The 20,981-nt window shown below is 42.2% G+C and overlaps 1 protein-coding gene across 1 annotated transcript in view; it reads left to right on the top strand.

The window, feature by feature from the left end:
- The window catches only part of drosha (drosha ribonuclease III), a 186,821-nt gene that overhangs the window by 132,079 nt on the left and 33,761 nt on the right, over nucleotides 1–20,981 (top strand). Inside the window, exons 27-30 of the mRNA XM_043719624.2 lie at nucleotides 4,923–5,064; nucleotides 5,795–5,877; nucleotides 8,030–8,133; nucleotides 16,068–16,160. Coding sequence (XP_043575559.2) covers nucleotides 4,923–5,064; nucleotides 5,795–5,877; nucleotides 8,030–8,133; nucleotides 16,068–16,160 — 422 coding nt within the window. The remainder of the gene's footprint in view (nucleotides 1–4,922; nucleotides 5,065–5,794; nucleotides 5,878–8,029; nucleotides 8,134–16,067; nucleotides 16,161–20,981) is intronic.

Raw genomic sequence — 20,981 nt, 5'->3', positions numbered from 1 at the left:
GGGACAGAGTGGTGGACACCAGCTTCCTTCACTTGACTGAACTTATTCTGTCATTGCACAGCTTCTCCCTTTGCTCCATTCACTGTCCCTATAGAAAAGGCGCTGCTATGAAGCGCACATTATGCCTCTCCTTTCCTGGAACTTTCCTTCTGTCTCCGTGCAGGTGCCTCCTGATCTACTAAGTGCTTCCAGCTCTTTGTTATGAAATTTTAAAACCCATTTCATAGTCATTACAGCTGAGCTGGAGAAAGTGAGGACTGCAGATGCTGGAGATCAGAGTCAAGAGTGTGGTGCTAGAACAGCACAGCAGGTCAGGCAGCATCCGAGGAGGATTCTGGATTAGTGGTGCTGGAAAAACACAGCAGGTCAGACAGCATCCGAGGAGGATTCTGGATTAGTGGTGCTGGAAAAACACAGCAGGTCAGGCAGCATCCGAGGAGGAGGAGAACCAACGTTTCGGGCAAAAGCCCTTCATCAGGTCCCGACGAAGAACTTTTGCCCGAAACGTTCATTCTCCTGTTCCTCTGATGCTGCCTGACCTGATATGTTTTTCCAGCACCACCACATGGAATCAATTTATGTAAAGGGGCAGTACAGAGAGATCTGGGTGTTCTTGTACACCAGTCAATGAAGGCAAGCATGCAGGTACAGCAGGTAGTGAAGAAGGCTAATAGCATGCTGGCCTTCATAACAAGAGGAATTGAGTATAGAAGCAAAGAGGTGCTTCTGCAGCGGTATAGGGCCCTGGTGAGACCACACCTGGAGTACTGCGTGCAGTTCTGGTCTCCAAATTTGGGAAAAGACATTCTGGCTATTGAGGGAGTGCAGCATAGGTTCACGAGGTCAATTCCTGGAATGGCAGGATTACCTTACACTGAAAGACTGAAGCGACTGGGCTTGTATACCCTTGAGTTTCGAAGATTGAGAGGGGATCTGATTGAGACGTATAAGATTATGAAAGGATTGGACACTCTGGCAGTAGGAAACATATTTCCACTGATGGGTGAGTGCCGAACCAGAGGACACAGCTTAAAAATACGGGGTAGACCATTTAGGACAGAGCTCAGGAGAAACGTCTTCACCCAAAGAGTGGTGGCTGTGTGGAATGCTCTGCCACAGGGGGCAGTGGAGGCCCACTCTCTGGATTCATTTAAGAAAGAGTTGGATAGAGCTCTCAAAGATAGTGGAATCAAGGGTTATGGAGATAAGGCAGGGACAGGATGCTGATTAGGAATGATCAGCCATGATTATATTGAATGGCGGTGCAGGCTCGAAGGGCTGAATGGCCTACTCCTGCACCTATTGTCTATTGTCTATCTTTCCATGACATTTTCTCACACTTGACAGCTGAGGTGGAGACAATTCATCCCAAAGTGGCTGTGCTAACACTCTGGAACAACCCATTCAGTCCCACTAATCTGCTCTGTCCCCAGTACCCTGCTAGTACCCAGTATAGCTTGTAGAAGATCCAGTGATGTTTGGAAAGGTCAATGACATCCTGCAGCATTTCAAGGATGTTAGGCAGGCTTTCAGGGAGCTAGGTTGGAAGCTCAGAGTTGGAACAAACAGAGTTGTTGTCTCTGGGTTGTTACCGGTGCCACGTGATAGAGAGTCGAGGAATAGGGAGAGAGAACAGTTAAATGTGTGGCTACAGGGATGGTGCAGGAGGGAGGGATTCCGGTATCTGGATAACTGGGGTTCTTTCTGGGGAAGGTGGGACCTCTATAAACAGGATGGTCTACACCTGAACCTGAGGGGCACCAGTATCCTTGGGGGGGATACTGCTAATGCTCTTGGTGGGGGCGTTAAACTAACTCTGCAGGGGCATGGGAACCTAGACTGTAGCTTTAGGATGCAGGACCTGAAGTGTAGGGAGGTTAGGAACATGGCATCAATCTCAAAGGAGGGTGCCCGTAAACAGGAAAGTGGCTTGAAGTGTGTATACTTCAATGCAAGAAGTATACGAAATAAGGTAGGTGAACTTGCAGTGTAGGTTGGTACCTGGGATTTCGATGTTGTGGCTATTACGGAGACATGGGTAGAACAGGGACAGGATTGGCTGTTGCAGGTTCCAGGGTTTAAATATTTTAGTAGGGTCAGAGGTGGGGGTAAAAGAGGGGGAGGTGTGGCATTGCTTGTCAAAGATAGTATTACAGCGGTGGAAAGGACGATGGATGAAGACTCGCCATCTGAGGTAGTTCGGGCTGAGGTTAGGAATAGGAAAGGTGAGGTCACCCTGTTAGGAGTTTTCTACAGTCCTCCTAATAGTCCAAGAGACGTAGAAGAAAGGATTGCGAGGATGATTCAGGAGAAGAGTGAAAGTAATAGGGTGGTTGTTATGGGGGACTTTAACTTTCCAGATATTGACTGGGAAAGCTATAGCTCGAGTTCGTTAGATTGGTCGGTGTTTCCTGACACAATATGTAGACAGGCCAACAAGAGGTGAGGCCATACTGGATTGGTTCTGGGTAACGAACCAGGCCAGGTGTTAGAATTGGAGGTAGGTGAGCACTTTGGAGACAGTGACCACAATTCGGTGACTTTTACTCTAGTGATGGAGAGGGCTAAGTGTGCACTGCAGGGCAAGAGTTATAGCTGGGCGCAGGGAAATTATGATGTGGTGAGGCACGACCTAGGATGCGTGGCTTGGAAAAGTAGACTTCAAGGCATGGGCACAATTGATATGTGGAGCTTGTTCAAGGAGCAACTATTGAGTGTCCTTGATAAGTATGTACCTGTCAGGCAGGGAGGAAAGGGTCGTGTGAGGGAGCCATGGTTTAATAAGGAATTGGAATCCCTTGTTAAATGGAAGAGGGCGGCCTATGTAAAGATGAGGCGTGAAGGTTCAATTGGGGCGATTGAGAGTTATAAAGTAGCCAGGAAGGATCTGAAGAGAGAGCTAAGAGCAGCAAGGAGGGGACATGAAAAGTCCTTAGTTGGTAGGATTAGGGAAAACCCTAAGGCTTTCTATAGGTATGTCAGGAATAAAAGAATGACTAGGGTAGGAATAGGTCCAGTCAAGGATAGTAGTGGGAAGTTGCGTGTGGAGGCTGAAGAGATTGGGGAGACACTGAATGAATACTTTTCGTCAGTATTCACTCAGGAACAGGACATTCTTGCCGATGTGAATATTGAGTCACAATTAATTAGAATGGATGGCTTTGAGGTATGTAGGGAAGAGGTGTTGGAAATTCTGGAAAGGGTGAAAATAGATAAGTCCCCTGGGCCTGATGGCATTTATCCTAGGATTCTCTGGGAAGCAAAGGAGGAGATTGCAGAGCCATTGGCCTTGATTTTTATGTCCTCGTTGTCTACAGGAATAGTGCCTGTAGACTGGAGGATAGCAAATGTGGTTCCCTTGTTCAAGAAGGGGAGTAGGGATAACCCTAGTAACTATAGGCCGGTGAATCTCACTTCTGTTGTGGGCAAAGTCTTGGAGAGAATTGTAAGGGATAGGATTTATGAACATCTGGATAGGAATAATGTGATCAAGGATAGTCAGCATGATTTTGTGAAGGGCAGGTCGTGCCTCACAAACCTTATTGAATTCTTTGAGAAGGTGACTAAGGAGGTAGACGAGGGTAAAGCGGTAGATGTGGTGTATATGGATTTTAGTAAGGCGTTTGATAAGGTTCCCCATGGTAGGCTACTGCAAAAAATACAGAGGTATGGCATTGAGAGTGAGTTGGAGGTTTGGATTAGGAATTGGCTGGCTGGAAGAAGACAGAGGGTAGTAGTTGATGGTAAAGGTTCATCTTGGAGTGCCGTTACTAGCGGTGTTCCACAAGGATCTGTCTTGGGACCATTGCTGTTTGTCATTTTTATAAATGACCTCGAGGAGGGGCTAGAAGGTTGAGTGAGCAAGTTTGCGGATGATACGAAAGTCGGTGGAGTTGTTGACAGTGAGGAAGGATGTGTCAGGTTACAGCGGGATATAGATAAGTTGCAGAGCTGGGCAGAAAGGTGGCAAATGGAGTTCAATATAGGTAAATGTGAGGTGATTCACTTTGGTATGAGTAACAAAAGATGGGATACTGGACTAATGGTCGGATACTTGGTAGTGTGGATGAGCAGAGGGATCTTGGTATCCATGTACACAGATCTCTGAAAGTTGCCACCCAGGTAAATAGTGCGGTGGAGAAGGCATATGGCGTACTGGCTTTTATTGGTAGAGGAATTGAGTTCCAGAGTCCTGAGGACATGTTGCAGTTGTATAAGACTCTGGTGCGGCCGCATCTGGAGTATTGTGTGCAGTTTTGGTCGTCATACTATAGGAAGGATGTGGAGGCACTGGAACGGGTGCAGAGGAGGTTTACCAGGATGTTGCCTGGTATGGTAGGAAGATTGTATGAGGAAAGGCTGAGGCACTTGGGGCTGTTTTCATTGGAGAAAAGAAGGTTTAGGGGTGACTTGATAGAGGTGTACAAGATGGTTAGGAGTTTAGATAGGGTTGACCATGAGAATCTTTTTCCACGTATGGAGTCAGCTATTACGAGGGGGCATAGCTTTAAATTAAGGAGTGGTAGGTATAGGACAGATGTTAGGGGTAGATTCTTTACTCAGCGAGTTGTGAGTTCATGGAATGCCCTGCCAGTAGCAGTGGTGGACACTCCCTCTTTATGGCATTTAAACGGGCATTGGATAGGCATAGGGAGGATAGTGGGCTAGTGTAGGTTAGGTGGGCTTGGATCGGCACAACATCGAGGGCCAAAGGGCCTGTACTGCGCTGTATTCTTCTATGTTCTATGTTTTATAAGGAGGAGGTTCAACACCACCTCATGGGGAATTGAGAATTGTCAATAAATATCAGCTTTGCCAGCAATGCTCACATTCCATGAAACAATACAAGAGAACAATTGAACAGAGCAGTAGCAACAGTTTGAAGGGAGATTTGATCTTTGTGATTTTTTTTGTTTTTGTAGCTTTTGCGAAGTTCCCTGGTCAATAATCGTACTCAAGCCAAAGTGGCAGAAGAGCTGGGCATGCAGGACTTTGCCATCACAAATGATAAAACCAAACGACCTGTGGCTCTACGTACCAAAACCCTTGCTGACCTTTTAGAATGTGAGTGCACGCTCCCCTGTTGTGTAACACTTTATCCAACAAAGAGATTGTGTGGCCATCTAAATCAGGAGTAGGTCACTCAGTCCCTTGAGCTAGTTCTGCCATTCAGTAAGGTCATGGCTGATTTGATTGCTCTGCATTCCTGACTAAGCCTAATAATCTTTCAACCACGTGCTTATCAAGTATCCATCCGCTTCTCCCTTAAAAAATATTTAAAGCCTCTACTTTCACTTCCTTTTGTAAGAAGATTGTTTCGAAGACTCATGACCATCTGTATTGACAGAGCAGAGGTGTTCAGCAAAGTAGTTGCCCAGTCTGTGTTTTGTCTCCCCTGTGTAGAGGAGACCACATTGTGAGCAGTGAATACAGTAGATAAAATTGAATTAATGAAGTACAGATAAAGCGCTGCTTCACCTGGAATCTTGAATTGTGCGGAGGCAGGTGTTATATCTTTTGCAATTGCACGGGAAGGTGTCGAGGGACTATGGGACGTGTTGGGAGTAGAAGAGGAGTGGCCCATGATGTCCAGCAGGGAACAGCCCCTTCAGAATGCTGACAAAGGAGGGGAGGGGAATAAGTGTCTGGTCGTGGCATCCTGCTACATGTTTGTGTTGTAATTTTGTATTTATTTTTTAAATGCAGTGTACTAGATAGTTGAGGTTAAATTAATTATTTGAATGAACAGAATGACTGTATATCATTAATTAAGTATAATTTTGTTTTTCTTTAGCGTTCATAGCTGCACTTTACATTGACCAGGATTTGGACTATGTTCGCACTTTCATGAATGTATGCTTCTTCCCACGATTGAAGGTCAGTGGATACAACCTCAGTCACTTCAGTGTAAAATCATTCATCAAGAGTCTGCACTTTAGGCATCATCACTGATCCAGGTGCAAATTGTACTGTCTGTTGTGCTCATAGATTTTTTTTAAACTCCGGTTTCTGCAAAGACAGTTGCATGTTGCCCAAATAAAATCTTCCATGCGCCAGTGCAACTGGTTAGTGTTTTTGAATGTGACTTTTCTTTCAAATATTTGCATTATTTTTCCTTGACATATTAAAGAATGGTAACTTTGTGCAGTTTGGTTACAGGAATGCTGTCACTCAGAGGAAAAAATAGCTTGTTCAAACAGTATTGACCCCACTTCCTATGATTTTAAGTTACCTGGTTTTAAAATGTGATAGTGAACAGCCTAGCAAGTTACATTGGTGGATTAATTTCTGAGTAAACTAAAGGTTTTAAATTCTTTGAATGCATGCCTTTTAGTGCTCTTGCACCTTACAAAGTTCAATTTGAAGAGCCTCATCAAAAAACCATGAGATTGGCAATAGCAGGATTTCCAACAGTGCTCAATTTGACCTGAGATTCTGAACAAAGGCCTGACTTCTGGCACAATGACCCACATCTTGTGGGCGGCACGGTGGCACAGTGGTTAGCACTGCTGCCTCACAGCGCCTGAGACCCGGGTTCAATTCCCGCCTCAGGCGACTGACTGTGTGGAGTTTGCACGTTCTCCCCGTGTCTGCGTGGGTTTCCTCCGGGTGCTCCGGTTTCCTCCCACAGTCCAAAAGATGTGCAGGGTCAGGTGAATTGGCCATGCTAAATTGCCCGTAGTGTTAGGTAAGGGGTAAATGTAGGGGTATGGGTGGGTTTCGCTTCGGCGGGTCGGTGTGGACTTGTTGGGCCGAAGGGCCTGTTTCCACACTGTAATCTAATCTAATCTAATCTTCCAGTCTCCAGATTGGCTGAGATATGGGCATTGGTTGGCAGTTGTGGGTTCACACACTGCGGAAGTCCTGATGTGTGGACCTAGATTGGAATTGCCTAGAAAGTTTAAACTCCGATGGGGAACTCTTTGCTGAATGGACAGATTCTGACCCTGAACTCGGTATAGGCTCGCGATAGATGTGCAGGAATTATCTATGTTGTTACCACTGGGATTGAGAGACTGTGTTTAAAACTTGGTCTAACAGCTGAGGAACTCTACAACCAATGACCTCTCCCTGGATCCACCTGACTACCACACTCCCTCCCTTCTCCTCGACCTGCCCTGTCTACCACACTCCCTCTCTTCTCCTCGACCTGCCCTGTCTACCACACTCCCTCCCTTCTCCTCGACCTGCCCTGTCTACCACACTCCCTCCCTTCTCCTCGACCTGCCCTGTCTACCACACTCCCTCCCTTCTCCTCGACCTGCTCTGACTACCTCCACAACACCATTTGAAAACCGCACCAAACCAACCCTGTCTAACAGTTACCTCTCAATCAACATTAACAAAAATCAAAGTAACAAACTGAAATACTGCTGATGCTAGAAACCTGAAACAGGCGGAGAATGCTGAATAAACTTAGAGGCTGTGGTACAGCATCTCTGGAGAATAAAACTGTTAATATTTCGAGTCCCAAGTATGACTGAAGAAGAGTCGTATCAGACTTGAAGCATTAATTCTGCTTTTCTCTCCACAAATGCTGCCATGTCTGCTGAGTTTCATCAGCATTCTCTGTTTTTGTTTCAAAAAAGGGAGCCATCTAGTCATTAATTATATACATGGGAGCTTGTCTGTAATTGGCTGCTGTATTTCTTACTTTACAGCAGTGTCTACACTTCAGAAATACTTCCCAAGTTTTAAAACCTTTTTGGATGCTATGAGATTATGGAAGGCACTATATAAAACATAAGTTCATTTTAAATTTTTCTTTGTATCCTTGTGCTATTTATTTTTGTTTAGTGTTCCTTGTGCCTGTGTTCACAGATCAGGATATGTGAAATTTGTATAAAATCAATGGCAGGCTGAGATGTGCTTATAGCGCTGCACTGATACCAATGAAATGTAAAAGCAGAAGTGTTCAATGCCAAAATTTAAGACTTAACTGAAGTGATTATATGTGCCGAATCTGTAGGTTAGTCAAATGACATGCACAGACTTTAATTGTTACTTTTTCTCTTTCATATTGGAGCAGGAGTTTATCCTGAACCAGGATTGGAATGACCCTAAATCTCAGCTTCAACAGTGCTGCCTGACTCTTCGGACAGAAGGCAAAGAGCCAGACATCCCTTTGTACAAGTGAGTTCACATGTGGTGCGAATAAATTTTATTTTCCTTTGTTGCATTGACTAGAAGCTGGGGAGTTTTATCTTCTATGCACATTGTGGGTGATTGACATTGTTTCCTTTCTCTCCAATCTTACATGTTTTAAAGGGTTTTAAATGATGGCTGTATCTACATTGATATTCAGTTACTTGTAACTGGAACCTTTTTGAGCAGTCATTTTACTGTGACATTCTGTGATAATATTAGAATAAATAACTGTTATGGGGTGTATGAGGAGAAAGTGAGGACTGCAGATGCTGGAGATCAGAGTCGAAAAGTGTTGCACTGGAAAAACACAGCAAGTTAGGCAGCATCCGAGGAACAGGAGAGTTGATGTTTCAGGCATAAGCCTTTCATCAGGAATGTGATCATTCCTGATGAAGGGCTTATGTCCGAGACGTTGACTGTCCTGCTCCTCGGATGCTGCCTGACTTGCTGTGCTTTTCCAGCGCCAGACTTTTTAACTTTATGGGTTGTGTGTTTTTCTCGTCAGTTTTACTGCAAGAAAGATATGATTGCAAAGTATAATACTGACTGAAATGCACAATCAAAATTGTTCGCCAGTATTTAATACAGTTTTTAGAATACCGATTTGCTGAATATGAGTTAACAGGGAGGAATGAAGCAATGGTTTTTTTTTGTTTTCCCTCATTAATGTCTCACTGGGACCATTGCTGGGGAAATCAATGTCCTGCACAGTGGGAAAGTCCGATCAAGAGTTCATGTTTTTCTTGAAGTCAAGTTGGTATTGTACAAGTAAACAAAAAAAATGAAAGTAAAATGCTGTGGGTGCTAAATATCTAAAACAAAAAGAAAACGCTGAATAAACTCAGCAGATCTGGCAGCGTCTGTGAAGCAAGAAACAAAATAAATGATTTTTAACATCTTTGCAGTACAACATGAGAATTGAAAATGCCACCAATTTTGTTTTTCTTTGTTTGATGGACAAATGGCTGGTCAAACCTCGTGGGGTTTTGAAGAAGGGAAAAAAGCAAAGAACCGCAGATGCTGGAAATCTGAAACAAAAACAGAAATTACTGGTGAAACTTCATAGGTCTCGCAGCATCTGTGGAGAGAAAGCAGAGTCAATGTTTCGGACCTGGTGACTGATGCTGCCAGACCTCCTGAGCTTCTCCAGTAATTTGTTTTTATTTGGAATTTTGAAATATCTGCTTAGGAGGCAGCTTTCAATTTTCTTGCTTCCATGACATTGAGATAAGCAAAAATAAAACTCTTGCAACCCTTATCCTAATTCGTGGTAACCCACATAACCCCTGTTGGTTAAACTAGTTTAGCTCCGTGTCCAGAAATATATCGTTCTAAAATATAATTGATCCAGGGCCTTGCCCTCTCCTTGGAACCACCACAGGCCACCTCTTATCCAAGAATTCCAAGCTCTTCAAATCTGGCCTGTTGCACTTTTCTGATTTTAATTGCTCCATCATCAGCAATTCTGCTTCTGAGGTTTTAATCTCTGGAATTTCCTCTATAAACCTTGTCTTAAGAGGTTTTAACTTCCTTAAAGCCTAAGAACGTAGAGTGCAGCACAGGAACAGGCCCATCAGCTCACCAAGTCTGTGCCAACCATAATGCCATTCTAAACTAACCCCATCAGCCTGCTTATGGTCCATATCCCTCTATTCCCTGCTTATTCATGTGTCTGTCTAAATACCTCTTAAATGTTGCTATAGTATTTGCTTCCCCTGGCAGCATAGTCCAAGCACCTCTCTTCATCAGTTTAAAAAAAACAAAAATGTTCCTTGCACTTTTCCTTTAAACTTTCTCCCTCTGACCTTAAACCAATACCCCCTGGTATTTGACATTTCCACCCTGGAAAAGAGACTGACAATCCACTCTCTCCATGCCTCTCATAATTTTATTTTGTTCAGATAAAGTTTTTGCATCCCTGCCCTAACATCCTCTGCTTGACTGTCGCATTGTTTGATATGTTCTTGTTTGTTTACTACATCATGTGATACATGCACATAAGGGCAATCTATAAATGCTCAGTAGCAGCAGTGTACCATCTACAAGACACACTGCAGTAACTCACTAATCCTGAATTGTAAATATAACACAGTTCTTTCAGTGTTACTGGATCAGAATCCTGCAACCACTTCCCTATTAGCACTGTCAGTGTCTTTACACCTTTAGGATTGTACTGATTTTAGAAAGCAGTTTGCCAGCAGTTTCTCCAGGGCAATTAGGAATCAGTAACAAATGCTAGCCCAGCAAGCAATACCTCTGAGTGAATAAAACAAAAATGTTAATAAAGCAGAAAAGTGGCATTGATGTCAGTGGTCAGCCATGATCTAATTGAATGGTGGCGTAGACCCAATAGCCTACTCCTGTTCCTAAGTCAGGATTGTGAGTGAAACAGAAGGAGGTATGTAGCTGCTGGTATTGCTGCCATATATGCTGCCCTTGTTATAATAGAATATAGAGTTTAGTGGTTTGGAAAGTGGTGAAGTAGTTTTGGTGAGATGCTGCAGTGCTTATTGTACATGTCCATTTTGCTGGCGCTGTGCATTGGTAATGAAGGAAGTAAATGTTTAAGGTCGTGGTTGGGATACGCATCAAGCAGGATGCTTTGTTCTGGATGGTGTCAGACCTCTTGAGATTTGTTGGAGCTGCACCCATCCCGGCGAGTAAGGAGAATTCAATTACATTCTTGACCCGTGCCTGTGGATAGGCTTGGGGAGTCGGGAGGTGAATTGTTCAGAATAAAATCCTCCGTTTTTGACCTGATCGTGTATACATAGCATTTATTTGGCTAATCCAGTTCAGGTTTTGGTCAATGATTTAAGATGTTGATAGTGAGAGTTTTTATAATGGTAATGCCAAATTGAATGTCAAAGGGTGGTGGTTAGGTTCTCTCTCTTTGTAGATGGTCATTACCTGGCACTTGTTTAATGTGAATAGAAGCGTTGCTCGCCACTTCTCAGCTCAAAGCTGAGTATTATCCAGGTCTTACTATCCGTGTTCACAAGGTTGCCTCAGTATCTGGGGAGTCGCAAATGCTGCTGAATGTTGTTCCGTCATCAGTGAACATCCCCATTTCTTACCTTAGGTCATTGGTGAAGCAGCTGAAATTGGTTGGGCCTGGGCACTACTCTGAGGATTTTGTGCAGTGATTGTCTGTGACTGAGATGATTGGCATCCAACGACCTCAACCATCTTTATTTTGTGCAAGATATGACTCCATCCAATGGGGAGTCTTGCCCCTGATCTTTATTGATTTAAGTTTTGCAAAGACTCCACACTCTGTCAAACACTGTCTTCATATTAAGGGCAGGCATTTTCTCCACGCCTCTTGAACAAAGCTGTTTTGTCCCTGTTTCGATTAAGCCTTTTGTAATATAGAGTTGTAAGGATGTGCTTAGGAGCACATTAAGCACCAACTGATATGATGTGACAGGGAGTTGGGTAAGGCACGGTTTGGAGCTTGAAGGAGCAAGACACAATATCAAAAGTCTCTCTGATAGTGTCAGCAATGATGACAGTCGTACAAATGTTATTTGTGTTGAGAGTGTGTTGCTGGAAAAGCATAGCAGGTCAGACAGCATCCGAAGAGCAGGAAAATGGATATTTCAGGCCGGAGCCCTTCATCAGGAACTTTTATGTTGTTTGTACCTGCTTGGGATTATGCAATAAGCTACATTTTGTTTAAGATGAACGTCTTCTAGTATGACTGACCATAACTTGACCAATTGGGTCCTTTAGATCTCTACACCCCAGCAAGGAATGTTGACCAGGATAATAGGAGAGTTTCTTATGTACCCATTTTCGGATGTTGCCATTATATTTTATTGATCGATTGGATTTCCCATACCCCAAAGCTAATAACAGTCCTGAAGTACAAACATGTTGAAGTCCCATTGTTGATCTTGAATCCACAAACTCTTGACTTTAGAGTTGAAGATGAGCTAAACTGACATTTGATGTTGAATTTGGGTGATTCCCTCATGAACAAAGGGACATGTCCCCAAAGTGCCAGGCAAACTCTAAAATACCATCTGCATGCCGGCATTTTGGTTTGCTTCTGTTGTTGTCTTTAATGATGCCAAAACCCCTTCTCACAAGTGCCATGTTTCAAATGTGCCCTTTTGGGCTTCTGTAAAGTTATAAATGGATTGAAGAATGGGCACTTTCTTCATTGATGAGGGAAATCCATCCCTTTAATTTTTGCTGTATACTTGTTTCTCATGTGCATGTGCTTTTCTGTCAGTCTTAATGTCCAGCTAAATATTTCAGGCTTTGAAATAATACGTTCTTTTGTTTTCTATCTATTTGTTCTTTGGCGTAATGACCATGGGATGAGATCATTCAAATGCTTAAACTGTTGTAATTAAACTGAGGTTAGCATTTAAATGCCCATTCCACTTAATTTTTAGAATACCTTGAAACGTTAGTAACCAGGTGTGATGATTATCAAATACAAAGGAAGGTCAGACAACAGGTAGATTTTTCAGAGAGCAATACGACCTTATATATTGTTGTCCACTTGTGACACTTATTCTGGAGATTAACTATATTCAGAATGGTGTGACCTAAGTTGTGTGGTTTTATATGTTTTACATATATTTACCAATCTAATTTGCTTTAGAATTTGGATTTTGAACTAGTCATGTGTTTTGTGGGGGGGTGGGTGTGATTAATAGTTTACATGTCAGTCTCCATGATTTTTAAACTGATATGTGAGACAATAGCTCTTGGAATTTGTTTGCATTGGGAGTTTTATAATCAAAGAGAGTAAACGTTAAGAGTCATTAACTTTCCTTTCGAACTTGTAATCCCTACACTGTGGAAGCAGGGCAGTCAGCCCATCAAGTCCACACCGACCCTCTGAAGTGCATCCTTCCCAGACCTTAGCTGATCCCTATAGCCCTGCATTTCCTATGGCTATCCCACCTAACCTGCACATCTTCGGACTGTGGGAAGGGACCGGACCACCCAGAGGAAACCCATACAGACACGGAGAATGTGCAAACTCCTCACAGATAGTCAGCCGGGTTTGGAATCGAACCCAGGTCCCTGGCACTGTAAGACAGTAGTGCTAACCACTGAGCCACCGTGTTGCCTGTGTTAGTATTTCATGTGACCATTCAATTGAACAACAAGTATATTTATATCGAGGTAAGATGGTTTAGAAGAATCCAGAATTTTCTTTTTTGTTTTTACGATTAAGAACACACAGATTGGAAAGCTTGTGGTTTCATTTCAGGGAAGTAAGTTTCTCTGTCTAAAGACTATTTCTTTTTAATTTCTATATATTTGACTGTAGATGGAAATGGGGAAAGGACTGATTGAAAAACCAAGGATTGTGGAAGGAATTGCTGCACGTTTTAAAACAAGTTTCTGAAACTCATTGAAAGTTATGTTTGCAATGCTGCTTTGTTCAAGCAGCAGGGGAGTTGAGCTGGCACTAGGCAGTATATTGAAAGTGTGATGCTGAAAAAGTACAGCAGGTCAGGCAGCATCTGAGGAGAAGGCGAGTTGGAATTTCGGGCATAAGCCGTTCATTATTCCTGATGAAGGGCTTATTCCTGAAACGTTGATTCTCCTGCTCCTCTGATCCAGCACCACCCTTTTCGACTCTGACTTCTCCAGCATCTGTAGTCCACGTTTTCTACTCGGGGTTACATACAAAATGAGGTTCAACTGTAACAGGTTGCTGATTGTTCTGTGAAGTTGAGACTAGTTGTGGATGTTAAAGGCCATCGGCCTGACAACGACTATCTGAACTATTGGTTCCTTGGTAGCTGAACAGCTTGCGAGTATGAATGATAATGATAGAAGCCTTTTGACTGCTTTAAAAAAAGTCAGTTGGTGTGTCTCTTTCTCTATCCAATTAAGAGTTACCAACCTGTTGCTCTTAACCAATAAGTCAGAGATTTTGTAGTGTGTGAACTAGTTGCTCTGTGCCACATGGGGAAAGAACTAAAGGAGATGGGAAACCAAAGGTATGCTTCCATCAATTGTGAAGGACTGGTACCATTGAACTACATCCCCAATGTTTTTTCCTCACCACTCAACACCATTTCTTTTTTGTCTGTCTATGTGTATAGAAGGAGTTTCGAAGTTAGCGTTTTAATGCATTGAGCTGTTTGGTTACAGTTTATAGTTGTTTACCTGTGGTTAGAATATACTTATTTGTAATGCATGTTAGTTGTTGAGTAGAGAAACCTATTCTATAGTTTCCGTTAACCTGGATTTGTCTCAAAGATGAAATGAGGACTTTACGAACTTTGATAGAATCTTTAACTTCTGTGATGATCTTGGGAATAGCAGCCTTCAATTTCCAATGGGTTACTCCAGTGAGATGTGAAACTAGAGAAAGGACTTATTTCAGAACAGTGAGGAAATAGGCTAAAAGGAAACAAAATGCTGGAGAAACTCAGCAGGTCAGGCAGTATTTGTGGAGAGGGAAACAGAGTTAACATTTCAGGTCCTATATGACTCCTCTTCAGAACTATCTTAGTGTAAGGATTTTAGTTTGAAAATTCTGAATCCAAAGTGTTTGGTCAGAAAACTAGGTTACTTGTAGCTAAGAAAGTTTAAGCTCTGTTGTATGTCTGATAAAGGAAAAAGCTATCAAATTCTTCAGACTGAGAATTGTAAGAGAAGCAGTTATGTCCAAACTATAAATGTGAAAGAGAAGGGAATTTTCTCTCTGCTATTTGAGTACTGTAAAGGTCTATGTTGGGAATAGATGGGATTTTATTTTACCATGGATTTCAAAATTTTTCAAATTGTGTTATTTGTAAATAGCTTGGTTTGCTACATTTTTCACTAAATTTCCTTTTTGTGCTGAATTTCTATTTTATTGTTAAAACCAAATCTGCAGCATTGCATGCCTGCGTTTCAGTGAAAGACAACTTCATTACATTAAGAAAAAAGATATGCCAAGCCAAATTTCAGTCTAGGGTCTGACTTAGACTGATAGAGATGTACAGCACAGAAACAGACCCTTCGGTCCAACTCGTCCATGCCGACCAGTAATCCTAACCTAATCTAGTCCCATTTGTCAGCACATGGCCCATATCCCTCTAAACCATTCCTATTCATATACCCATCCAGTTGGCCTTTTAAATGCTACAATTATAGCAGCCTCCACCAATTCCTCTGGCAGCTCATTCCATACACACACAACCCTCTGTGTGAAACATCAGCTGACAAAACAACATTAGGTGATATTGTTATTTCAAATAGGAATATATTTGCACCACTACAGACACAGATATCAAACATGACCTGATGAATGTTATTTTCCAAAGTCTGTATTTTCTATTCATTGGATGTGGGTGTTATTAGCAGGTCCAGCATTGATTGCCGATAACTGAGTGGGTTGCAAGACCATTTCAGAGGACAGTCAAAAGACAACCAAATTTCTGTAGGTCTGGAGTAACATTTGGGGAAGACTAGTTAAGAACAAAAGATCTCCCTTTCTGGAGGACATTATTGAACCAGATGAGTTTTTTTAACAATACATTGTGGTATGATAATTTGGTAGTTTCATGGCAGCTTTTATTGAGATGACATTTTTTTTTAAATTCCAGATTTAATTAATTAGTTGAATTCAAGTGTCCCAGCTGTCCTGAAGAACTGGGACTTTTTGAACTCCTGCCTCCGAATCCCAAAGAGGAGGCCTTTAGATTGTTAGTCTAGTGACATAACCTGCATTATCTGTTAACATCTGTTAAAGTTAGATTTGTGGCACTGGAGGGTTTAACTGTGTGAACATCTTCTTACCCTTCTGAGTGTTTGTTCATGCTGTGGGAATGAAAACTTTTGAAGTTGGTTTTGAACAAATGCAACAATACACTCAAGAAGCAATTTTACATGACCATTGATTGCTGACTGTATTTTAGAATGCAATGTGTTGAAACTCTGTTTTCTTTTATCAGGATTCTTCAGACAGTGGGGCCATCCCATGCCAGGACATACACTGTGGCTGTATATTTCAAAGGAGAGAGGATTGGTTGCGGTACAGGTCCAAGGTACGATGGTCTTCCTGATTGTGGTGGCATTACTTTGAGAGTTATTTGTGCAATAATTCTTGATGGCCTTTCCTGGCAAATAGGAAAGTGAGTAATCCCTGTAATATTCAAGAAAACAAGGATCGAACTGGAGGCCATGTTTGCTCAATCTCACATTTATTTACAGAGTTGAACATTACAAGCATGTATCAGACTCACTTGCACCCTGGTGTTAGTCTATAACTCCTTAAGTGAAACCCATTGTTTGCCTACAATCTGCATATCATGAAGCACAGTTGATGTACAATTAACACCAATGTAATAAACTGCAAAATTGAAACTCAACTGGAAATGGGTTTACACACTTGCTAATGTATGAAATAGATGCATGAGTAGCCCATTAGGCCCCCTAAGTTTGCTCCAACATTCAATAAAATCCTAGCTGATTAGATGTTGGCCTCAAATTCACATTCCCACCTACTTTCAACACTTTTTGACTCCCATGTTAGTCAATAATCTATCAATTTCTGCCTTTAAAGTATTCAATGACACCTGTCTTCACTGGTGCTTAGGGAACAAAGCTCTATGACCCTCTGGGGGGGGGGGGGGGGGGAATAATAAGTCCTCCTCTTAAATAGGACAACCTTTTTTTCCATTATTTCATGGGATATGGGCATTGCTACAGGGCTGCCATTTGTTCCATCCCTAGGTTGGCTGTAGGTCTGGGGTTACATGTAAACCAGACCAGGTAAAGATGGCAGATTTCCTTTCCTAAAGGACATTAGTGAACCAGTTATTCTTTTTTTGTGGCAACCAACAGTGGTCACCATTAAACTAGCTTTTAATTCTGATTTTCTTGAATTTCAAGTTCTACCATCTGTCACAGTGAGATTCAAAACAGCATCCACAGCAAATCATCCTGAGTCTGTGGATTACTAATCCAATGACATTTACCATTATGCCACATAATAGTATTATGTCCTTAATAGTGACCCCTAGTTCTAGTCATAGAGTCATAAAGCATGGAAACAAATCCTTAGGGAAAACTAACCCATGCCGACCATGTTCCCAAACTAAACTAGTCTCACTTGTGTGCATTTGGCTCATATCCCTCCAAACCTTGCATGTTCATGAACTTATCCAAATGTCTTTTAATTGTTGTAACTGCGCCTGCGTCTATCACTTCCTCTGGCAGTTCATTCCACACTGGAACCACTCTTTGTGTAAATACAAAAGTTACCCCACCGGTCCTTTCTAAAGTTTTTTCCTCTCACCTTAAAAATATGCCCCCTAGTTTTGATCTCTCCTACCCTACAGGAAAAAAACCCTTACTCGTCACCATATCTATGACCCTCATGATTTTTTTTAAACCTCTAACAAGGAAACATCATCTCAGCATCCACCCTATCAAATCCTGTCAGGAGCTTTTTTGGTTTCCTGGATTTCCTTCCTTAATGGCATTGTGGGCCTAACTGCACATGGACTGCAGCAGTTCAAAAAGGCAGCTCACCACTACCTCTGGCCAGCTCGTGACTCTCATTATAGAAGAAAAATGTAAGATTGGGATGTAGGAGAATGAGAAACAATCAATGCTGAAGGGGTTAAATAAATTTGTTAGTTGAAAGTTCATTTATTGGTCCTATTATAAAGGAAGTTAAATCCCAGAGGTCATAGGGTTGCTCTCCCATTGAAGAGCGATGACTAGCTGTGGTTTAACCTAAAGTTCACTACACCTCAGGTGAAGGGAGAATTGAATCTGTGCTACTGTGTTGTAAACCAGCTGTCCAGCCAGCTGAGCTAACCAATCCTCCCCATATTCTCAAAGCAAACGGGAACCACGAATGTACAAAAGCAGGTTAGAAATATATAAGAGTTGCACTATCAGCAGGAGAGTGCTGGCCTTGGGTAAAACACAATGCCTTTGAAAACCGGATATTGTGAGGCACCTAGTCAAACTGGTGGTGAATCTGTGGGGTTCTTTACCTAGATGCTGCCTTAAGCTGTTTGCACCATTGATCAAAGCTCACATACAAGTAATGGCCACCAGGAGGTAATGTTATAGGTTGACCAAGATTGCATCAGTATCATCGAAGGGAAGAAACCAGGAACTGGCAAGCAAACCAAGACACAGCCGTTCTACCTTTTGCAAGCCATTTCATTTTGATGCACTGTTTTAATTAATGGCAAGTTGGCCTGTGACGTGCATTAATCCAAAGTGACTGGATTTACCTGGGATGGAGAAAAACACTTTTACAGTACAATAACAGAATTGACAGTGGAGCAGCTCTGAAATTTTCAACGAGTATTTAGCATGCAACAACGAATTATTATGTTGATGTGGAATGATATTGCCTTTCTGTTGATAAAACCTATGTATAACAAATATGGAGTTATTTCTGCCAAATGCATTTTAGCTAAGAATCGCCAGATCCCTTCAAGGAGGTAGTCTGTCATAGCCGCTGAGTTTAAACAGGCGACTGAATTTAATGAGCATTGCTGTCAAGTTTCAAAGTTCCCAAGTGGATCACTAGGCTTGATGGGAATGTTGTAAACTCTGTTTTCACCTTTTATTTTACTGTAATGCCATTGATTTGTCCTTGTGCTCTTCTTAACCATTAATCTTCCAGATGGGAATTAGCAATAACTCTGCTCCAGCAGCCCTGCTTTGGTCTGCGCAGGTACCACTCCCAAAGCTGTAGCCATAATAAAACAGCATCTGCACAAATTAGTCTGACTTTAAGAATATTTAAATGTCTGGACAGCATGACAAATATCAGCATTTTGTTTTATACAGATCTGAACAGAACAAAAACGTGCCTAAGCAACATTGAACATCTTAAATGGAAGCATTTGAATGTTTAATTACCCTTTATCATAACCCATTTGAAAGCTAATGATTGTAATCACCATTGTGGTAAAAATCATGCAGAGGTATTGTGCAGCAGTAACAGAAAATAATTAACCATTGTGGGTGTATGCAATTTCCTGTGTGATTTAACCTTTTCTTTGACACAAATTGTTGATTCTCAGCAGTGCTGTGTTAAACATCAGGATGCTAGCTTTCATTAGCTGCAGAACCTGTAAAAGGAGATTTATCTCTTGACTTCACCGTCAAGGATCTGGTCAGGTTTCGAATATATCCTTTTTTTTCTCTCTGGCAGAGAATGCATCTTTTGACAGTACAGGTGTCATGGTGACTGAAGGCTTTTGTTATTCAATCAGAGGTTACCGGACTTGCTCAGCAGGTCTGGGGCATCTGTGGAACAAGAAACAGAGTTAACGTCTAGGGGTCGATGACCTTACTGGAGAAAGTTTGAGGTTTTTGAGCAGGTGTAGACAGGCAGGGAGGAGAGAAGCTCTGAGATGGCGGAGAGATGAGATGACAACAGGATGGTAATGCAAAGCGAAAGGAGGTACACTTTGGGACAAGTGAAGAAAGAACAGGTGTATATAGAGAAAGCGTGAGTGGAAAAAGCAGAATCACCACCAACAATTGCTGTCAAGAATAAAAGGCAGTTGTGATCGTAATTTCTGAATGAATTTTGGAGATGCGAGACTGTAAATGGACTGCTGAGGTATCGTTACTTGGCCTTCTGTTTGGGCTTCATGAGAGCCACACAGCAGTTCATGGTCAGTGAGAGTGATGTTCAGAATTATAATCAGGAGCACCTAGAGCCTTTTGACCATTCTTGTGGACTGAACGGAAGTATTTTGCAAAGTGATCACCCCCATGTCCTGGGTGTTGAGGAGATCACAGCTTGAGAAAGAATGGAGTAAACCAATCTTGAAAAAGTACAAGTAATCATTGTTTCACCTGGAAGATGTGTTTGGGGCCATGGCCAGTAAGAAGGAATTAAAATTTTCAGAGTTCAAACGTCTGCAGGTGTTTTTTTTATTATTTCTATCTCGATTCTGTTGTGTGGCATCACCATGCCAACAGGATAGATCTGGATCTTTCGAATTAAACTAGCAACTCCGGACTGAGAGTCATGAGGTACTGTGAACCATCATCAGCAGCAAAATGTACTCTAGCTTAATCTACAACATTCCCCACACTACAATTTCAATCAAGCCAAGCAATCAACTCTTCTTCAAAGAAGAATGCAGGAGGGTGTACCAGGGACAGCACCACTCATATCTAAAAATGGGGTGCCAGCCTGGTGAAGCTACCAAACAGGACTACTTGCATGCCAAACAACATAAGCAGAATTTATTGACAGAAGGAATCCCACAACCAACAGATAAAATGTAAACTCTGCATTCCTGCCATATCCAGTCATGGATACTGGGGGACAATTTACCAACTCACTGGAGGAAGAGGCTCCAAAAATATCCCCATCCCTAATTCTGGAAGAGCCCAACAAGCAAGGGCAAAAAATATGGCTGAAGTATTTGCATCAGTCTTCAGCCAGAAGTTCCAAGTGGCTGATCTTCCACACTGATCTCTAACATCACAGCGCCAGTCTTCAGTAAATTTGATTCACTCCGTGTGATTAAGAATGGCTAAATACAGTGGACACTACAAAGACTATGGAACCTGACAACATTCTGAAAGTGTTGAAGACATGTTCTTCAGAACTTGACACAGCCTTAGCCAAGACTTCCAGTATAGCGACAACACTGGCATCTCCCTAAGATGTGGAAAATTGCCCACCTATGTCCTGCTTACAAAGAAAAAGGACAAATCCAAAGAATGCACTGCAGCGATTCACAAAGACTCCTTCGCAGTGCCTTCCAAAGCCATGACCACCTCCATCCAGAAAAACAAGTGCAGCAGGTGCATGAGAACAATACCCCCTGCAAATTCCCCTCCAAGCCACTCGCATCCTGACTTGGAAATGT

The sequence above is a fragment of the Chiloscyllium plagiosum genome, unplaced genomic scaffold (genome assembly GCF_037043375.1).
Source record: "Chiloscyllium plagiosum isolate Xiang-an unplaced genomic scaffold, Cpla_swu_hap1 HiC_scaffold_34, whole genome shotgun sequence".
NCBI classification, from domain to species: domain Eukaryota; kingdom Metazoa; phylum Chordata; class Chondrichthyes; order Orectolobiformes; family Hemiscylliidae; genus Chiloscyllium; species Chiloscyllium plagiosum.
This window is presented reverse-complemented; position numbering and strand designations above follow the sequence as displayed.